The sequence below is a fragment of the Aythya marila genome (genome assembly GCF_965140915.1).
Source record: "Aythya marila genome assembly, contig: HAP1_HAP1_SCAFFOLD_451, whole genome shotgun sequence".
In the NCBI taxonomy this organism is placed as follows: domain Eukaryota; kingdom Metazoa; phylum Chordata; class Aves; order Anseriformes; family Anatidae; genus Aythya; species Aythya marila.
Genome location: NW_028136669.1, coordinates 745 through 15,690, shown reverse-complemented (window position 1 = coordinate 15,690; position 14,946 = coordinate 745). Strand labels below are relative to the sequence as shown.

The 14,946-nt window shown below is 67.6% G+C and overlaps 2 protein-coding genes across 2 annotated transcripts; one reads left to right on the top strand and one right to left on the bottom strand.

Annotated features, from left to right (window-relative positions):
* Positions 1 to 48: 48 nt before the first annotated feature.
* On the bottom strand, positions 49 to 3,528 carry SGCA (sarcoglycan alpha). Its single transcript, XM_082785983.1, has 10 exons — positions 3,479 to 3,528; positions 2,909 to 3,046; positions 2,360 to 2,502; positions 2,161 to 2,233; positions 1,875 to 2,073; positions 1,587 to 1,749; positions 1,298 to 1,503; positions 1,034 to 1,060; positions 501 to 686; positions 49 to 154 (listed from the first exon to the last, which is right to left on the bottom strand). Exons 1-10 carry the CDS (start codon positions 3,516 to 3,518, stop codon positions 151 to 153), a joined length of 1,179 nt encoding a protein of 392 aa, XP_082642109.1. The 5' UTR covers positions 3,519 to 3,528; the 3' UTR covers positions 49 to 150.
* A 2,122-nt stretch (positions 3,529 to 5,650) lies between these two features.
* Positions 5,651 to 14,456, top strand: PPP1R9B (protein phosphatase 1 regulatory subunit 9B). The gene is made up of 10 exons (XM_082785981.1): positions 5,651 to 7,183; positions 9,615 to 9,747; positions 9,869 to 9,989; positions 10,123 to 10,227; positions 10,507 to 10,642; positions 10,755 to 10,907; positions 11,017 to 11,070; positions 11,313 to 11,542; positions 12,174 to 12,270; positions 13,424 to 14,456. The coding sequence occupies exons 1-10, from the start codon at positions 5,888 to 5,890 to the stop codon at positions 13,475 to 13,477; spliced, it is 2,379 nt and encodes a 792-aa protein (XP_082642107.1). The 5' UTR covers positions 5,651 to 5,887; the 3' UTR covers positions 13,478 to 14,456.
* Positions 14,457 to 14,946: the final 490 nt, after the last annotated feature.

Sequence of the window (14,946 nt, the reverse complement as noted above, 5' to 3'; positions counted from 1 at the left end):
AGCCAGGTTCGGTTGCTCACACGGGGAAATAAAGCAGAGAAACCACGTCTCGTTGCTAAAGCAGCACTTTACCAGGTAAAGGCCACCCCACGGCAGAACAGAGCTCAAAGCAAGCTCATCCCATGGAGGCGACAGCGACACAGCCACCAGTTACCTGGAAATGAGGAGAAAAGGGGTCATTCCTCCCCCCAAAAAAGAAGGATTAGGGTCCCATGGCTCCTATTTAAGGGTTTTATCCACTCCCTGAGCCAGCTGGGGCAGATTAGGTTGGGTGGGATGGGCGTAGGACCTGCTCTGCCCCCTCCAGCACACCTGGATGGTGGTCACCACCCCCAAATAACTGCAGATTCCCCCCAAAATACCCCCCGCGCAGCCTGGTGGTGCCATGCAAAGTCACCCCAAAGCCCTGCACCACCCTAAAGTGCCACCCCTGAAGTGCCACCCCTAAAGTGCCACCCCAAGGTGCCACCCCGAGGTGCCACCCCGGTGCCAGCGCTCACCGCTGCTGCGGGATGAGGGGGGCGCGCGCCCCGTCCCCGCGCCCCGGCATGGGGTTGATGCGCTGCCCCGTGCGCACGTTGAACATGGGCAGGGTGGAGAGGGGCCGCGGGACGTCCCGGCTGCTGGCCATGCTCCTCAGCTCCTCCGTGTCGCCGTGGATGGTGCTGTGGTGCACCAGCTGGATGCTGGGGGGGCGAGGGGAGAAGGGGAATGGGGCGCAGAGCCACCCGTGCCCCTTTTGGGGAAGGGGGTTCTCGGGGGGTTCTCCGCGCCCGGTGTGAAGCTGGGGGAGGGTGGTGAATAAAGAGGCTCCTGGTGCTCCAGCCTTTGTCTGTGTGGGGTTATTGGGGGGGGTGGAGGGGGGGGGGGTCCTTTTGGGGTGGGGAGAACTTTAGGATTTAGCTCCCTCATCAGCTGGCAGCGGCTGCTGCTCCCTGTCACCGCCCTGTCCCTGTGCCCCCCAAATTGTCACACCCCAAGCACCACCCCCCCCAACCCCGAGCAAACCCACAGCCAGGGCGCAGGGACTTACTCAGACGTCTCCAAGTCCCGTTTTTGCCTACAAAATGGAGCAGAAATGGGAAAAAAAAAAAAAAAAAAAAAAAGAAGAAAAAATAAAAACACACAAAAACCAGATGGTGAGAAGTGCTGTCACCACCCCCGGGTTGTCCCCAAACCACGAGCGCTGGGGAAGGGGACACCAAAGTGGGCTGCCCCGTCGGGGAGGGGGGGACCCCCGTGCTCTCCCCTTGGGTTAGGGGTGCCGGGCTGTGCCCCCCCCCCGTGGCCGACTCACACTCCCTCCCGGCGGCAGCACATGAGGTGCCCCAGGAGCAGGCAGAGCAGCGCGGCCACCGCCAGCGGCACCAGCAGTGTCAGCAGGAAACCGGGCAGGAGGTCCTGGGCGGGCGACTCGGTGGGGGGCTGGAAATCGCCCCCGTCCTCCAGCACCCCGGGACCCCACACCGGCCCCGGCGTCGTGGGGGTGGGCAGGACCTCCAGCTGGAATTGAGGAGGGGGTGGTTAAAGGGAAGAGGTGGGAACGTCGCCGGGGTGGTGGGGACGCGGGCACGGGGGGGTCTCACCAGGGTGAGGTTGCACCAGCGGATGGCGAAGTGGGGCGCGAAGGTGTCGTAGCAGGAGGCGAGGGGCTGCTGGCCCAGGAGGCAGAGGAAGCGGCTCTGCGGCGAGGCGGCGGCGGCCAGGCAGGGCGAGAAGGCGTTGTGGGAGCCCACCTTCACGTACACCCTGAAATTTGGGGGAATTTGCGTGGAGGGGACCTCCAAAACCCCTGCGTGGGTGCCTGGGGGAAGGCAGGGGAGAGCTTCCCAAGTGCGACCCCAGGCCAGGCAGCCGGGTGGCGGCCCCCCTACCCCTCCTTGCGTCCCTCGATGGGCAGGGGCACGCGGCCACCGCGGTCCAGGGCGGAGGTGACGTTGATGATGCTGAGGTCGCTCTGCTCCCAGACGCCGGCCGCCGCCTGCCCAAAAAGCTCCCGCGCAGGGGCTGGCAGCAGCTCCTCCACGTTCCTGTTCCCCACCAGGAACTCGCTCTGGAACGGCGGCTCCCCCCCTGCGGGACACACACGGGACACCTGTAGGGACCACCCCACACTGGGGGCTCGGGGGTAGCGCATTTTGGGGGGTGCTCAGCCCTCACCTGGAGCGGGGACGACGGCGAGGACGAGCCGCTGTGCCACCGTCTCGTAGGTGAGCCGGTTGTACGCCAGCACCTGCAGGAGGAGGAGATGCCCCGGGCCTCGAGGATGCCAATTCCCACCCCTGGGGGCGCGCACCCCAGCACCCCGTGCCGCCCCCTCGCACGAGGCCGTGCGCTTTGCACGAGGACGGGCGCTCACCTCGATGATGTGCGTGCCCACCTCGGCGGCCGTGGGGCTGCCGTAGAGGAAGCCGGGCTGGTGGGCACCACGCTGGGCGAAACGCAGCCACCGCGGGAGGTCGGGGTGGTCCAGGAGGTGGGCATGGAAGGTGATGGGGGTGGCTGTCGGGCGCGGGGACACACGGACACGGGGACACGGGACACACGTGTGTCATCCAGGGGGGACCCCTGCCCCGCAAGCCCTTCCCAACAGGGCGCTCCCTGCGAGGAAATTGGGTCCAAGGAGGGTCCTGATCGCCTTTTGGGGGTGAATAACCCCAAATGGAGGTGCCCCCCCTCCCCAGCCCAGCAGTGCTCAAGGGCAAGAGGTCCCCAAATGGATGTGGGGGGATGGATGGACGGATGGATGCTAGGAGGGAGATTTGGGTCACGCCTGCTGGGGGCAGGAGTAAGCCACTGCCCCCATTAGCTGGGTGTTCACACACACAGGGGATAGTTCTGTCCCCCCCAGCCTATCCCCCCGTCCCCCGGACCCCCTTGTCCCCACTCCCCTCAGCCTGACCCTCACCATCATCATCATCCTCGGCCTCGTCGAGGAAGGCCTCCTGGAACAGCTCCCGCTCCAGCTCATGCACGAAGACGGCTCCGGTCTCGAGGGAGACGTGGTGGTCGGGGAGGGCGGCCCGGGTGCCCCCCAGGACCAGGGCTGCGGCCAGGCACGGGGCTGGAGCCGGGGCAGGGGACGCGGCTCCTCCCTGCCTCAGTTTCCCCATTGCCCAGCGCCCCCATGGCACCCATAGCCCCCCCTGGGGCGCACGTCCCTGTGGTGCCAGGCACTGGGACAGCAGGGCAGGCTATTTCTGGGAGGTGTTGGGGACAGGAGAGGGGACAGGAATAGGGACAGGGCCAGCACCTTCCTCTTCCCCTATACCCCCCCCCACAAAGAGCACCCCCTCGGTCCCCAGCCTGCCTGGCACCAGGGACAGGACGGATTTATTCAGCTCTGCTCCCCCATCCCCTTCCCATTCCCTCCCCATTCCCTGCCCCATCCTGGGGGTCCCCCCCATGCCCTCCCTGCCGGGGGGGGTTCCCCAGGCCCGGCCGTGTCCCCAGGGTGGGTGACGGGGCTGCCACTCGCCTGCCAGCACCCAGACCCGCAGCAGCTCGGGCGCCTCCATCTTCACCGGGAGCGGGGCCAGCGCCTGAGTGACAGCAGCAGCGGGGCTGGCCGGCCCGGGGGGGCCCAAATTGGGGGCACGGGGACACGGCAGGGACCCTGCCACGGCCACCTCCTGCCAGCCTGGCCTCGTGCCACCGAGTCCCTTTTGCCCCTGGGGAAGAGCAGGGACACCAAGGGGTGCGTGGTGGGACCCTGCTGCGCCCTCTGCTCTGGGTGGGTTCGTCCTGGTGCCACGGCTTGTGGGGGTTGGGGTGGCAGTGGGGGCACAACAGGACATGATGGGGTACAATGGGACAGGATGGGGCACAATGGGACACCACGGGGCACAATGGGACACAGTGGGGTACAGTGGGACATGACGGGGCAGGATGGCGCATGGCAGAACACCGCCGGGCACAAGAGGGGACAACAGGGCACAATGGGGCACAATGGGGCACAGTGGGACGTAATGGGGCACGGTGGGGCACAGCAGGGCACAAGAGGGCATGGGGGGCACAGGAGGACACAACGGGGCACAACTGGGCATGGCTGGGCACAACGGGGCACAACGGGCACCGTGGGACACGACGGCACACGATGGCACACGACAGTGCACAACGGGTCACGACAGCACAGTGTGGCACATGGGGGTGGGGGGACATTTGGGGACAGCTGACCCCCCCCGCCAGCGTGGCACGTGGCTGGCCAGCACCACTGCCCCACACACACATGTCCATGGGGTGCACGCGTGTGCACACGCGTGTGCGTGCACAAGAACCAAGTCCCCCCCCAGCCCTTGGCAGGACGCAGCCGGGGGGGTGCTGGGAGACCGCAGGGCTGGTGGTGGAGGGGGAAAAGGAGCTGTTGGGGGGGGGGCACAGGCTTTGCAGCGGAAGGAGAAGGGGGGGGCCGTGGGGGCCGTCGCGCCGCGCCGCGTCACGCCACGTCACGTCTCGTCACGCACAAAGGGCCGGCAGCGCTGCAGCTGCAGGGTCCTGGCGCCCCCACCTTCACCGGCGTGGGCCCCCCCCCCCCCCCCACGGGCCTGTCATTGTGGGGGGGGACACAAGTAGGGGTGTCCCTACCCTGTCCCTCCTTCTCCCCCGGTTCCACATGAGTGTGTGGCTTTTTTGGGGTGCTCATCCCACAGGCACCCCAAAACGGTGCCACGCTGTGCGCCCTGGTCCCCACTGCTGGAAAGGGAGGAGACCCTAAATAACCCCCCCCAGAATATTCCTCCTCCTGACCCCCCCCCCCCCCACTGGAGGTGTGGGGCAGATGGGCAGCACCCTGGGGAGGGGCACAGGGTTGTGGGGGCAGAAAGTAAATGGGGACCCTGTAGGGACACACTGGGACACCCCGGGGAGCTGTGGGGGTGGGGGGAACAAAGGGAGGGGAGCAGGGGACATGGGGGACAAAACTGGGGGGGCACAGGGGAAGGAGCAGGGGGACACGGGCACAGAGCCAGGAGGGGCGCGGGGACAGGATGGGGGGGACATGGGCATGAAAGTGGGGGGACACGGAGCAAGGAATGGGGGACACTGGGGGCATGGGGGGACAAAACTGGGGGGATGTGGGACGGGGTGGGGGAGAAGGCTACGAAACTGGGGGGATACTGGGGGGATGTGGGGACAGATAAAGGGGATGTGGGGACAAAAGTGGGGGGCGTGTGGCCAGGACTGAGGGGACACAGGGACCGTCCTGGGGGCCATGGGGATGGAACTGGGGGGGCAGAGGGGCAGAAGCAGCGTGGCCACGGGTCCGGGGCTCAGGGTCCCCAGGGATGAAATCGGGGGGCACTGGGGACACATGTGGGGTGGGGGCAGACCCCAGGGGGGCTGTGGGGACAGAGGTGGGGTGGGGGGGACATTGCACAAGGCCTGGGGGTGGGGGACAATGATGGGGGGGACACGGACACGGCACATCCCCAGCTGCGCGGAGGGGACGCGTGGGGAGAGCTGGGGGCTGCAGGGGACCACGGCGGTGCCGGTGCCACCGGTGGGCACGGGAAAAGGGGGGGGGGGACAGGACACGGGGAGGGGATCGGGGTGACGGCGGCGGCGAGGCCGAAGCGCGGCGGCGAGGAAGAGGAAGAGCAAGAGCGCGTCGCTAAGACCCAGAGGGCTCTGCGGGCAGCGGGGCGGGCGGATCGCAGGCAGCGGCGGCTCCATCACCAGCGCAGCAGCGGAGAAAAAGGGGAAGAGGAGGAGAAGGGAGGAAGGAAGGAGGGCCGGGGCGGAGGGGGGGGGCGCGCTGGGCCCCCCCAGGCTGGCGATGGCCTGACCGGGTCCCCGGCGGCCCCCCGGCAGCGGCCCCCTCCCCGCGCCCCAGCAGCCGGCGGGCGATGCGGCGCGGCGGCGGCGGCGGCGGCGGTGACGACGGGGCAGGATGCTGAGGACGGAGGCAGCGAGCGGGGCGGCAGCCCCGGGCGGCAGCGGGGGGGCCCCGGGCGGAGGAGCAGGGGGCAGCGGGGGGCTGAGGAGCGCGTCCCCCCACCGCAACGCCTACGAGGCCACCATCCAGGCCCTGAAACCCACAAAGGATGCCGAGGGCGAGGATGGCAAGAAAGCCCGTGGCAAGAAGTATGGCTCCAACGTCCACCGCATCAAGAACATGTTCCTGCAGATGGGGACGGCGCCGGGCCCCGAGGGCGCCTGCGACTTGGCCAAGGGCAAGGAGAAGCCCGTCCGCCTCTCCTTGCCCCGGGCCAGCAGCCTGAATGAGAGCATGGAGCAGGGCAACCTCCTCAAGCTGGGCACCAGCGTCTCGGAGCGGGTGAGCCGCTTCGACTCCAAGCCCGACAAGCCCTTCTCCAAGCTGCAGGAGACCCGCAAGATCTTCGAGCGGAGCCCGCAGGAGAAGGAGGCCACCACCAAGCTCCTGCTGCGCAAGGAGCGGGCCGGCTTCCAGGACCGCAAGCTGGACGTGGTGGTGAAGTTCAACGGCAGCACCGAGTCCTTGGACAAGCTGGACACCGAGGCCGTGTCGCCCACCGTCAGCCAGCTCAGCGCCGTCTTCGAGAAGGCCGACCTCCGCAACAACCTCCACAAGACGCCGGGGCGCGCGGGGCCGCTCAACTCCAAGCTGGTGAGCAAGCGGTCCCGCGTCTTCCTGCAGGGCACGGAGGCTGGCAAGGCCGAGAGCAGGACGGGAGACGGCCCCGCTGCCCCGGCACGGCCGCGGCCGGCCGAGGAGGAGAAGGCAGCGGGCAAGGCCGGGAGGCCGGCGGAGAAGGACGGGAGCGTGCCGCGGGTGCAGGAGGTCTGCAAGATCAAGCCGGTGGAGGTGGAGGAGAGCGGTGAATCGGAGGCCGAGGCGGAGGCCGGAGAGCCGGTGCCAGCGCCCGAACCGGCCAAGGGGGCCGAGGCCACGGCGCCCCCCGAGCCGCGCCTGGAAGGGGGCGAGGAGCCCCCCTACGCCGAGGAGGGCGTCAAGGGTGAGCGGGCGGACGAGGGCGAGCTGTACGACGAGTCCAAGAAGGAGGACTTCTCCGAGGCGGACCTGGTGGACATAAGTGCCTACAGCGGGCTCGGGGAGGACTCGGGGGGCAGCGGGCTGGATGAGGACGAGGAGGCTGATGGGCTCTACGAGCCCGAATCCAGCTGCGTGGAGATCCCCGGGCTGTCCGAGGAAGAGGAGCCCGTCCCCAACCGCAAGATCCAGTTCAGCACGGCCCCCATCCAGGTGAGCCCGGCCGCGGGGTTTTGGGGGTACCCGGGCGGAGCTGGGAGGGGAAATCAGGAGTTTTGGGGTGTCCCCTCCATCCTCCAACGAGGCTCAAGGCCATGGAGGTGGCGATGGGCAACCTCCTGCCCCATTGCCCATGGCCAAGTGTGCAGGGCTGGGGAGGAGCTGGTGGCCCAGCCTGGAGAAGGGCAGAGGGGCTCCGGTGCGTCCTTGTACCCCAAAAAGACCCCTTTGGGGAGCACCCGGTGGCTGGGTGCAGCCGGATGGGAGGCGGCCCAGGCACACTGGTGGGGTTGCAGCCCCGGCATGGCCATACTGGGAGGGGATGGGGATGTGGTGTGGGGTGGGCACCCCGGCCGTGGGACCCTGGGGATGGTGGTACATGGCAGGGGGGGTGACATCGGGGCCTAAGGGGGTGGCACGTTTGCACCATGTGCCCCAGGAAGGGCTGGGAGCCACTCGGTATTTTGGGTGGGGATGCCCAAAATATCCGGCTGGGCCCTGAGTGCTGCCGGGAGCCGCCAGGCCGTGCCACCACCACTCTGCATAGGTCCCCAGGGTCCCCCAGTGCCGGGACCCCTCCCAGAGCCAGGGTTTTCGGGGGGGAGGATGTTTGCTACCCCCCCTTTCCCCCCCTCTCGGGCCCAGCGCGGGACCATTTCGGGAAGTGGAGGAAGGGGAAGTGTCTCAGCAGCACGGGCAGGCGGGGGCCAGCCACGAGAGCTGCCCGCCCCCCCCACACACACCCCGGGCAGCTTGGGGACGCAGGGACAGCTCCGGGATTTGGGGTCCCCATCTCGTGCCACGGTCTGTGTCCGGTGCCGGCGGTGGCACAGCGGGGAGAAGGGGCCGCGCCGCTATTTCGGGGCTTTCTCTCGTGCTCCTATCCCCTCAGCTGGAGGAACAGAAATTGCTTTGTGCCGAGCGGGGTTATTTTTAGCGGCACGGCCTATATTCTGGCTCTGAGTCAGCGGCGGGTGGGTGGCCCCACCTGGGACGGGGGACGGGGACCACGGTGGCCCGGTGTGGGGACGGGGTCCCGCGGTGGCCGCGCACCGGCTGGGTGCACACCGGGGGTTTGGTGCCATGGGGACCGGCCGGCCCATGCTCCAGGAAGGGATTTCCCTCGTGGATGCACAGTGGAGCTTTTTGGGGTGCTCTGTGCCCCCCAGGTGATGCATTCAGCCTCCGGTGTGTGCCCCCTGCCCTGTCCCTCTGTGGGGTCCCATGGGTGGGCAGGGCACCCACATGTCCCGCACCCTGAGCATCCTGAGCCCCCTGTGACCGGGAGGCACTGGGGATCCCAGCACCAGCACCCAGCCTGCACCCAGGGGTGGGGGTACCCGCTGCCAGCCCCCTCCCCAGGCCGTTTACTGCCCCCATCTGCTTCTCCCTTGGGAATTGCTCCGGGTCCCCTGCGCATCCCAAACTCCCCCAGGACCTCGGCACAGAGCCGGGTGGCACAGCGGGACGTCCATGCCTGGACCTCCCTGGGGACCACATGCAGGGGGACAGTGGCAGGTCCCCAGTTTGTCCCCAGCACCCCTGCGTGCCACCCAGGAGGGTCCTGCCCATCTCGGTGTCACCGGGCTTTGTGCGATGGCCCTTGACACTCATCCCTAAATACCCTTTGTTGCAAGGCTTTAGCGGTGTGGTGTTAGCCCTAATCCACCACGGCCCCTCTGGGGACATCTGCCCTGCTCAGCACCGGGACCCCCACCCCTGAGTGACCCCCCCTGGGGAGCCCGTGGCTGTGGAAGGGGGGAGGATGAGGAGGATGAGGGGAGGAGCTGGGGAACGAGTCAGGTCTGCTGCCCCAAATTGTGCCCCAAATTGTGCATCTCTGTGCACCCCATCTGTCCGTCTGTCCATCACCTGTCCATCCATCCAGTTATCTGCCTGTCCATCCAGCCATCCCTTGGTCCATCTGTCCGTCCATCCATCCACCTATCCACCTGCCATTTCATCCACCCGTCCGTCCATCCATCTATCTGTTCATCTCTCCATCCATCCATCTGTCCATCCGTCCATCTGCCTGTCCATCCCTCCACCCATCTATCCGTCCCCCCCTCTATCTGCCCACCCATCCACGCATCCATCTATCCACCTACCAATGCACCCACCCCTCTCTACCCTGCCTTGGTCCACCTATCTGTCCTCCAGTCCATCCGTCCATCTGCCATTTCACCCCTCCATCCCTCCATCCGTCCGTCCGTCCGTCCATCCATCCATCCATCCATCCATCTGCCCATCCCTCCCTCCCTCCCCACGGAGCCACCTCTACTCCCGAGGCCACCCCAAGCCCCCCTCTGTCCTTCCTCAGACTCTTCCTCATCCCGCGGCGTGCTGTGGGGCTGGGGGGGGTTCTCCGGTGCCTCGTAGGATCCGTAACCCCCCTCTCCACGCCCCCGCCCCCCTCCCACGCCAGGTCTTCAGCACTTACTCCAACGAGGACTACGACCGCCGCAATGAGGACGTCGACCCCATGGCTGCGTCGGCCGAGTACGAGCTGGAGAAGAGGGTGGAGCGCCTCGACCTCTTCCCCGTGGAGCTGGAGAAAGGTGGGTCCTGGCCTCGTCCTGCTCCCCAGAGCCTCGGGGACGGATCCGAGGTGACCCCGTTGGTGTTGGGTGCTCGCAGCCGCCGCTGCCACCCCCGGGACACGGCTCTCTGTCTCCGCAGACTCCGAGGGGCTGGGGATCAGCATCATTGGCATGGGAGCGGGGGCCGACATGGGCCTGGAGAAGCTGGGCATCTTCGTCAAGACGGTGACGGAAGGGGGTGCAGCCCACCGGGATGGCAGGTAAGGGGTGCCTGGCCCCAAATCCCTCCCCCAGGTTCCTGCTGCTGCACCCCCGTGGGCTTTGGGGGGAGCTGGGAGACGCTGGGGAGGTGGGCAGGGGGTGGCAGTGCCGTGACCGTCCCCTTGTCCCCAGGATCCAGGTGAACGACCTGATCGTGGAGGTGGATGGCACCAGCCTGGTGGGGGTGACGCAGAGCTTCGCCGCCTCCGTGCTCAGGAACACCAAGGGCCGCGTCCGGTAGGGCCCTGGGGCTGGGCACACAAGGGGGCACGCTGCCCCCACAGCACCCCCTGCCCCCAAATACCCCCCGATCCCTGCTGTCCCCATGGCCACTGCCTGCCCTATGCCACCTGGCCCTCCCCCAAATCCCCTCCCTGAACATAATGCGCCCCCAAACTCATCACTCCTAGCGGGGATGCCCCCCACCTGAGCCTCCCCTGGCTGTGCCACCTGGGTGGCCCCAATCTGAGGCCCCCCCCTCCCCGTCCCCAGCTGAGCCCCCCGCTGTCCCCGCAGGTTCCTCATCGGGCGGGAGAAGCCGGGCGAGCAGAGCGAGGTGGCGCAGCTGATCCAGCAGACGCTGGAGCAGGAGCGGTGGCAGCGGGAGATGATAGAGCAGCGCTACACCCAGTACACCGAGGACGACGAGGAGGTGAGGGAGGGGACAGACGCGGCCTCTGCCCGATTTGGTGACTCGGTTTCCCCAAGTGGGGGGTCTCGGGGGGGAGCTGCCACGTGCCAACCTCGCTCCGTGCCCACCGCAGACGGGGGAGTACGCCACGGACGAGGAGGAGGAGATGAGCCCCATGTTCCCCAGCGGCGAGATGGCCATCGAGGTGTTCGAGCTGGCCGAGAACGAGGACACGCTCTCGCCGGTGGAGATGGACCCCGAGAAGCTGGTGCACAAGTTCAAGGAGGTGAAGAGGGGCTGGGGGGAGAGGAAGGGGTTAGGGGGTGCACACGGGGGCGGTGCGGGGACGCCCCACCACGTCCCCACGCCCCACGAACGCCCGGCTCCTCTCGCAGCTCCAGATCAAGCACGCCGTCACCGAGGCTGAGATCCAGCAGCTGAAGAGGAAGGTGAGCGGGTCCCGGGTGCGCCCTCCACCCCCCCCAGATCCCCTGCATCTCCTTCCAGATCCCTGCATCTCCCCCCCAGCCCACCCAGAGGTGCTGTGCCGTGCCGTGCCGTGCCGTGCCGTGCTGTGCCGTGCCATCCCTGCTCTTTGGCCACACCGTGCCGTGCCATCCCGCGCTGTGCTGAGCCATCCTGTGCGGTGCCGTGCCGTGCCGTGCCGTGCCCTGACCCTGTTGTCCCCCAGCTGCAGTGCCTCGAGCAGGAGAAGGCTCGGTGGCGGGCCGAGAAGGCCCAGCTGGAGCAGAGCGTGGAGGAGAACAAGGAGCGCATGGAGAAGCTGGAGGGGTACTGGATGGAGGCGCAGAACCTGTGCCAGGCCGTGGACGAGCACCTCAAGGAGACGCAGGCCCAGTACCAGACCCTGGAGCGCAAGTACAGCAAGGCCAAGAGGCTCATCAAGGAGTACCAGCAAAAGTGAGGGCAGGGCCCTGCGCACGGAGCCTTCCCCCGGGCATGGACACGTCCCCGGGGCACCGACCCCTTCCTGGGCACCCCTGGTTCCTGGGCACGGACCATCCCCTGGGCATGGCATCATCCTCAGGGTGCCAGCTCGTTCCTTTTCCCTGTAGACAATTGATCCCATCCCCTAGGCACGACCTTGTCCCCTGGGCACAACCTCGGGTACCAATTCCGTGCTGGGCACCCCTTGTCCCCGGGCACGGACCATTCCCTGCGCACGGACTCATCCTGAGGGCACCAACTCATCCCTTGTCCCTGCTGACAGAGCATCCCCTAAGCATGTCCCTGTCCCCTGGGCATGACCCCATCCCTCGGGCATGACCCCATCCCATCGGACATGACCCCGTCCCCTGGGCATGACCCTGTCCCCTGGGCACCAATTCCATCCTGGGCACCCCATGTCCCCAGGCAGGGGCCATCCCCATGGAGACCCCCTGGGCACCGCCACCACATCGGGCACGATTTCTCCACGACGCCCAAACCTTGGGGACCCCCTCACCTGGCCCATCTTCCCCTCCTGGCTGAGGGGCACAGCCCCCATCCCTGGTGCCGTGCACCCACACGTTTATGTCCCCCCCCCCGGCAGGGAGATCGAGTTCCTGAAGAAGGAGACGGCGCAGCGGCGGGTGCTGGAGGAGTCGGAGCTGGCCCACAAGGAGGAGATGGAGAAGCTGCAGGAGAAGGTGGGCACCGGGCGCCGGGACGCGGGCTGCCCCTGAGCCCCGGGGCCCCGCGGGCACGGCCGGATCCGGCCACGACCCCGCCGCCGCCTGGCCCCTCGCTCCGCCGCCGCTTTCGCCACCGCGTCGCTCCCGGGATGGATCGCAGCAGATCTGCTCTCGCTCCGGCCGCCGGATCCCGTGCTGGGCGGCAGCGGAGCCGCCCGGGTGCCGGCTCCCCTCTGGACTGTGCGCCCCGGCCGCCGGATCCCACGCCGGCTGGGATCTGCCCCGGGATCTGCCCCGGGATCTGCTCCCACCGGATTCTGCTCCCACCGCCGCCGCGCCCTGCCCCGGATCGCCGGGGATCTGCTTGGGGTGCTGCCGGCGTGCGCCCGATCCTCCTCCTGGCGCCGGATCCCACGCCGGATTGCAGTAGATCTGCTTGGGTTTCGGGTCGCGCCGGATCCTGCCGCGGGGCGCGACCACCCCGTAACGGAGCAAAAGAGATCGACTTGGGCGCTGGATGATCCCAGGCTGCCTGTGCGGGATCCCCCAGGGGGTCCCGGGAGACATTGGGGCGCGCTGGAGCCTCAGTTGGGAGCCGGATCCCATGCTGGTCATGCAGGATCCCACCGCCGATCGCACTGGATTCCATGCTGGCTTACACTGGATCCCCCCCCCCCACAACCCCCCCGGCGGGTCGGGCCAGAGCTGTGCTGGGTCATAGCAGATCCCCCGCGGGGTCGCCGGATCCCCCGGAGCGCCCGGAGCGCCAGGCTGGGGGGCACCAGGGCCCCCCCCCAGGCACCGAGCAGAGCCCCCCCACGAGCCCCCCGCCCCCTTTATACACCCCAATCGCCCCCAGATGTCCCACAGCCCCCCCCCCACCTGCCTGCAGCCCCCAGCCCCACATTGACCCCCCCAGGTCCCCAGTGTCCCCCCCCCACATCCCCATCCTTCCCCCCCTCCCCGTGTCTCCCCCACCTCAACACCCCCGTGTCCCCCTCCTCGTGTCCCCCCCAGTGCCGTCCCCCCACCCCCGTGCCCCCAACCCTCTCCTCCCTCTTCCCACGTCCCCCCCCCCCACTTTCCTCGTGTCCCCAGCTCCGTGCCCCCCCCGTCCCCGTGCCCCCCGCCCCCCCCGCTGAGACCTCTCCCCTTTGCTGTTTTTCAGATCTCCGAACTGGAGGCCAAGCTGCAGACTTTGAAAAATTCCAACCCGACTTAAACCACCCTCAAACCGCAGCGATTTATTATTATTATTATTATTTTTTTTTTTTTTTTGGGGGGGGCAAGCCGGGGGCTTTGCCCCTCACCTCCCCCAGCCCTATCCTCTCCCTCCCCGCCCCTTCCCCACTTTTTAGGGGGGGGGGAGGTGAGACCCTGCCGAGGCCTCCTGGTGCCCCCCCATCTCCCCCTTGGGGTACAGACAGTGCGGGGGGGGGCAACCAGAGGGATTTTTATTTTTTTTTTTTGGGGGGGGGGGGCGCAGACACCCCACGTTCGTATCTGTTTCCAGTGTGAGTCTCGTGGTAACGTGATGGACAGATGGTGGGGCACGGCCCCCCCCCACCTCCCCCCAAGACCTCCCCCCTCCCCAAGCGTGCCCTCCTCTCGACGTGACCCCCCCCTCGGACACAGAGCTGGCACCCTGGTTGGACATTGGTGTGTGTGTGTGTGTATGGGGGGGGGGCAAGCAGAAATGTGTCCCCCCCCCAAAAAAAAATGTGAGCCATACTGGAGAGCAAACTGGGGGCACTCTGGAAGCCCCCCCCCAGACCCCAGCTCCTCCTCTTGGGACTCAGCTGGAGGGGGGGGCACGGCGCTGCCAAGCCCCCCCCCCCCCATGGACTCAACCCAGCGTTCGCTGCTGGGACCCCTCAGCCCTTTGACTTGGGGGGGGGGGACACCCCCACTGCCCCCCCCCCACCCCCCCCACCCCGTTATCCCCCCCCCCCCAGTGCCACCACCGCGGGGACACCCCCGGCCTTTGCCAACCACAGTGTGGGGGGGGGCACAGCTGGGGACCCCCCCCCCAGCACCGCCACCGACCTCCCCCAGCCCGGGGCTTTTGCCTTCCCTGGGTAGGGGGGGGGGGCAATGCCAGGAGGCAGGGAGCCCCCCCCCCATTTGTAAATACACCCCCCCACCCCCCATAAATCACAGTATTTCTCTGGGGCACCCCCCCACCGGCCAACCCCAGCCGCGCATCCCCCCCCCCCGTCTTTCTCAGCCAATTTTTTTTGTTTTTTTTTTTCGTTTTTTTTTTTTTTTTTCTATTTGCCCCCCCCACCCCCCCATACCCCCCCCCCCCTCGAAGTACTGAGTCTCCGACAGTAACTGGATGTGGGGGCAACCGGGAGCCAGAGCTGGTTATACTGGGAGGGGGAGGCGGGGAGGGGGGGGGGGGGGGTACGGGGGGGGGGAGATGATGGGGAATGAAGGGGGGGGGGGAGTATTTAAAAGGGGGGGGGGGTGCTGGGGTTATTTAATCTCAGACGTGTACCTGTGGGTGTACAGACTCTATATATATGTACCTATGTACGTACTGCGCCTCCTTTTGGAACGCCTCGCGGCCCCCCCCCCGGAGCATCATTGCCCCCCCCCCCATCTCCCCATCTCCCCCCGGTCAGCTGGGGGGCACTGGGGGGACTGGGAGGGGTTGGGGGTAGTGTGGGGAGGACTGGGGGGCGGTGG

Excerpts from the sequence above, each read along its gene's own strand:
- SGCA (XM_082785983.1), bottom strand. The coding sequence starts at position 3,518 with ATGGAGGCGCCCGAGCTGCTGCGGGTCTGGGTGCTGGCAG. Across the intron at positions 1,504-1,586 it reads GCTGGTGCAACCTCACCCTG|CTGGAGGTCCTGCCCACCCC; the intron begins GTGAGACCCCCC and ends CCTCAATTCCAG. Across the intron at positions 687-1,033 it reads CGGGACTTGGAGACGTCTGA|CATCCAGCTGGTGCACCACA; the intron begins GTAAGTCCCTGC and ends TCGCCCCCCCAG.
- PPP1R9B (XM_082785981.1), top strand. The coding sequence starts at position 5,888 with ATGCTGAGGACGGAGGCAGCGAGCGGGGCGGCAGCCCCGGGCGGCAGC. Across the intron at positions 9,990-10,122 it reads GCAGCCCACCGGGATGGCAG|GATCCAGGTGAACGACCTGA; the intron begins GTAAGGGGTGCC and ends CCTTGTCCCCAG. Across the intron at positions 10,228-10,506 it reads AACACCAAGGGCCGCGTCCG|GTTCCTCATCGGGCGGGAGA; the intron begins GTAGGGCCCTGG and ends CTGTCCCCGCAG.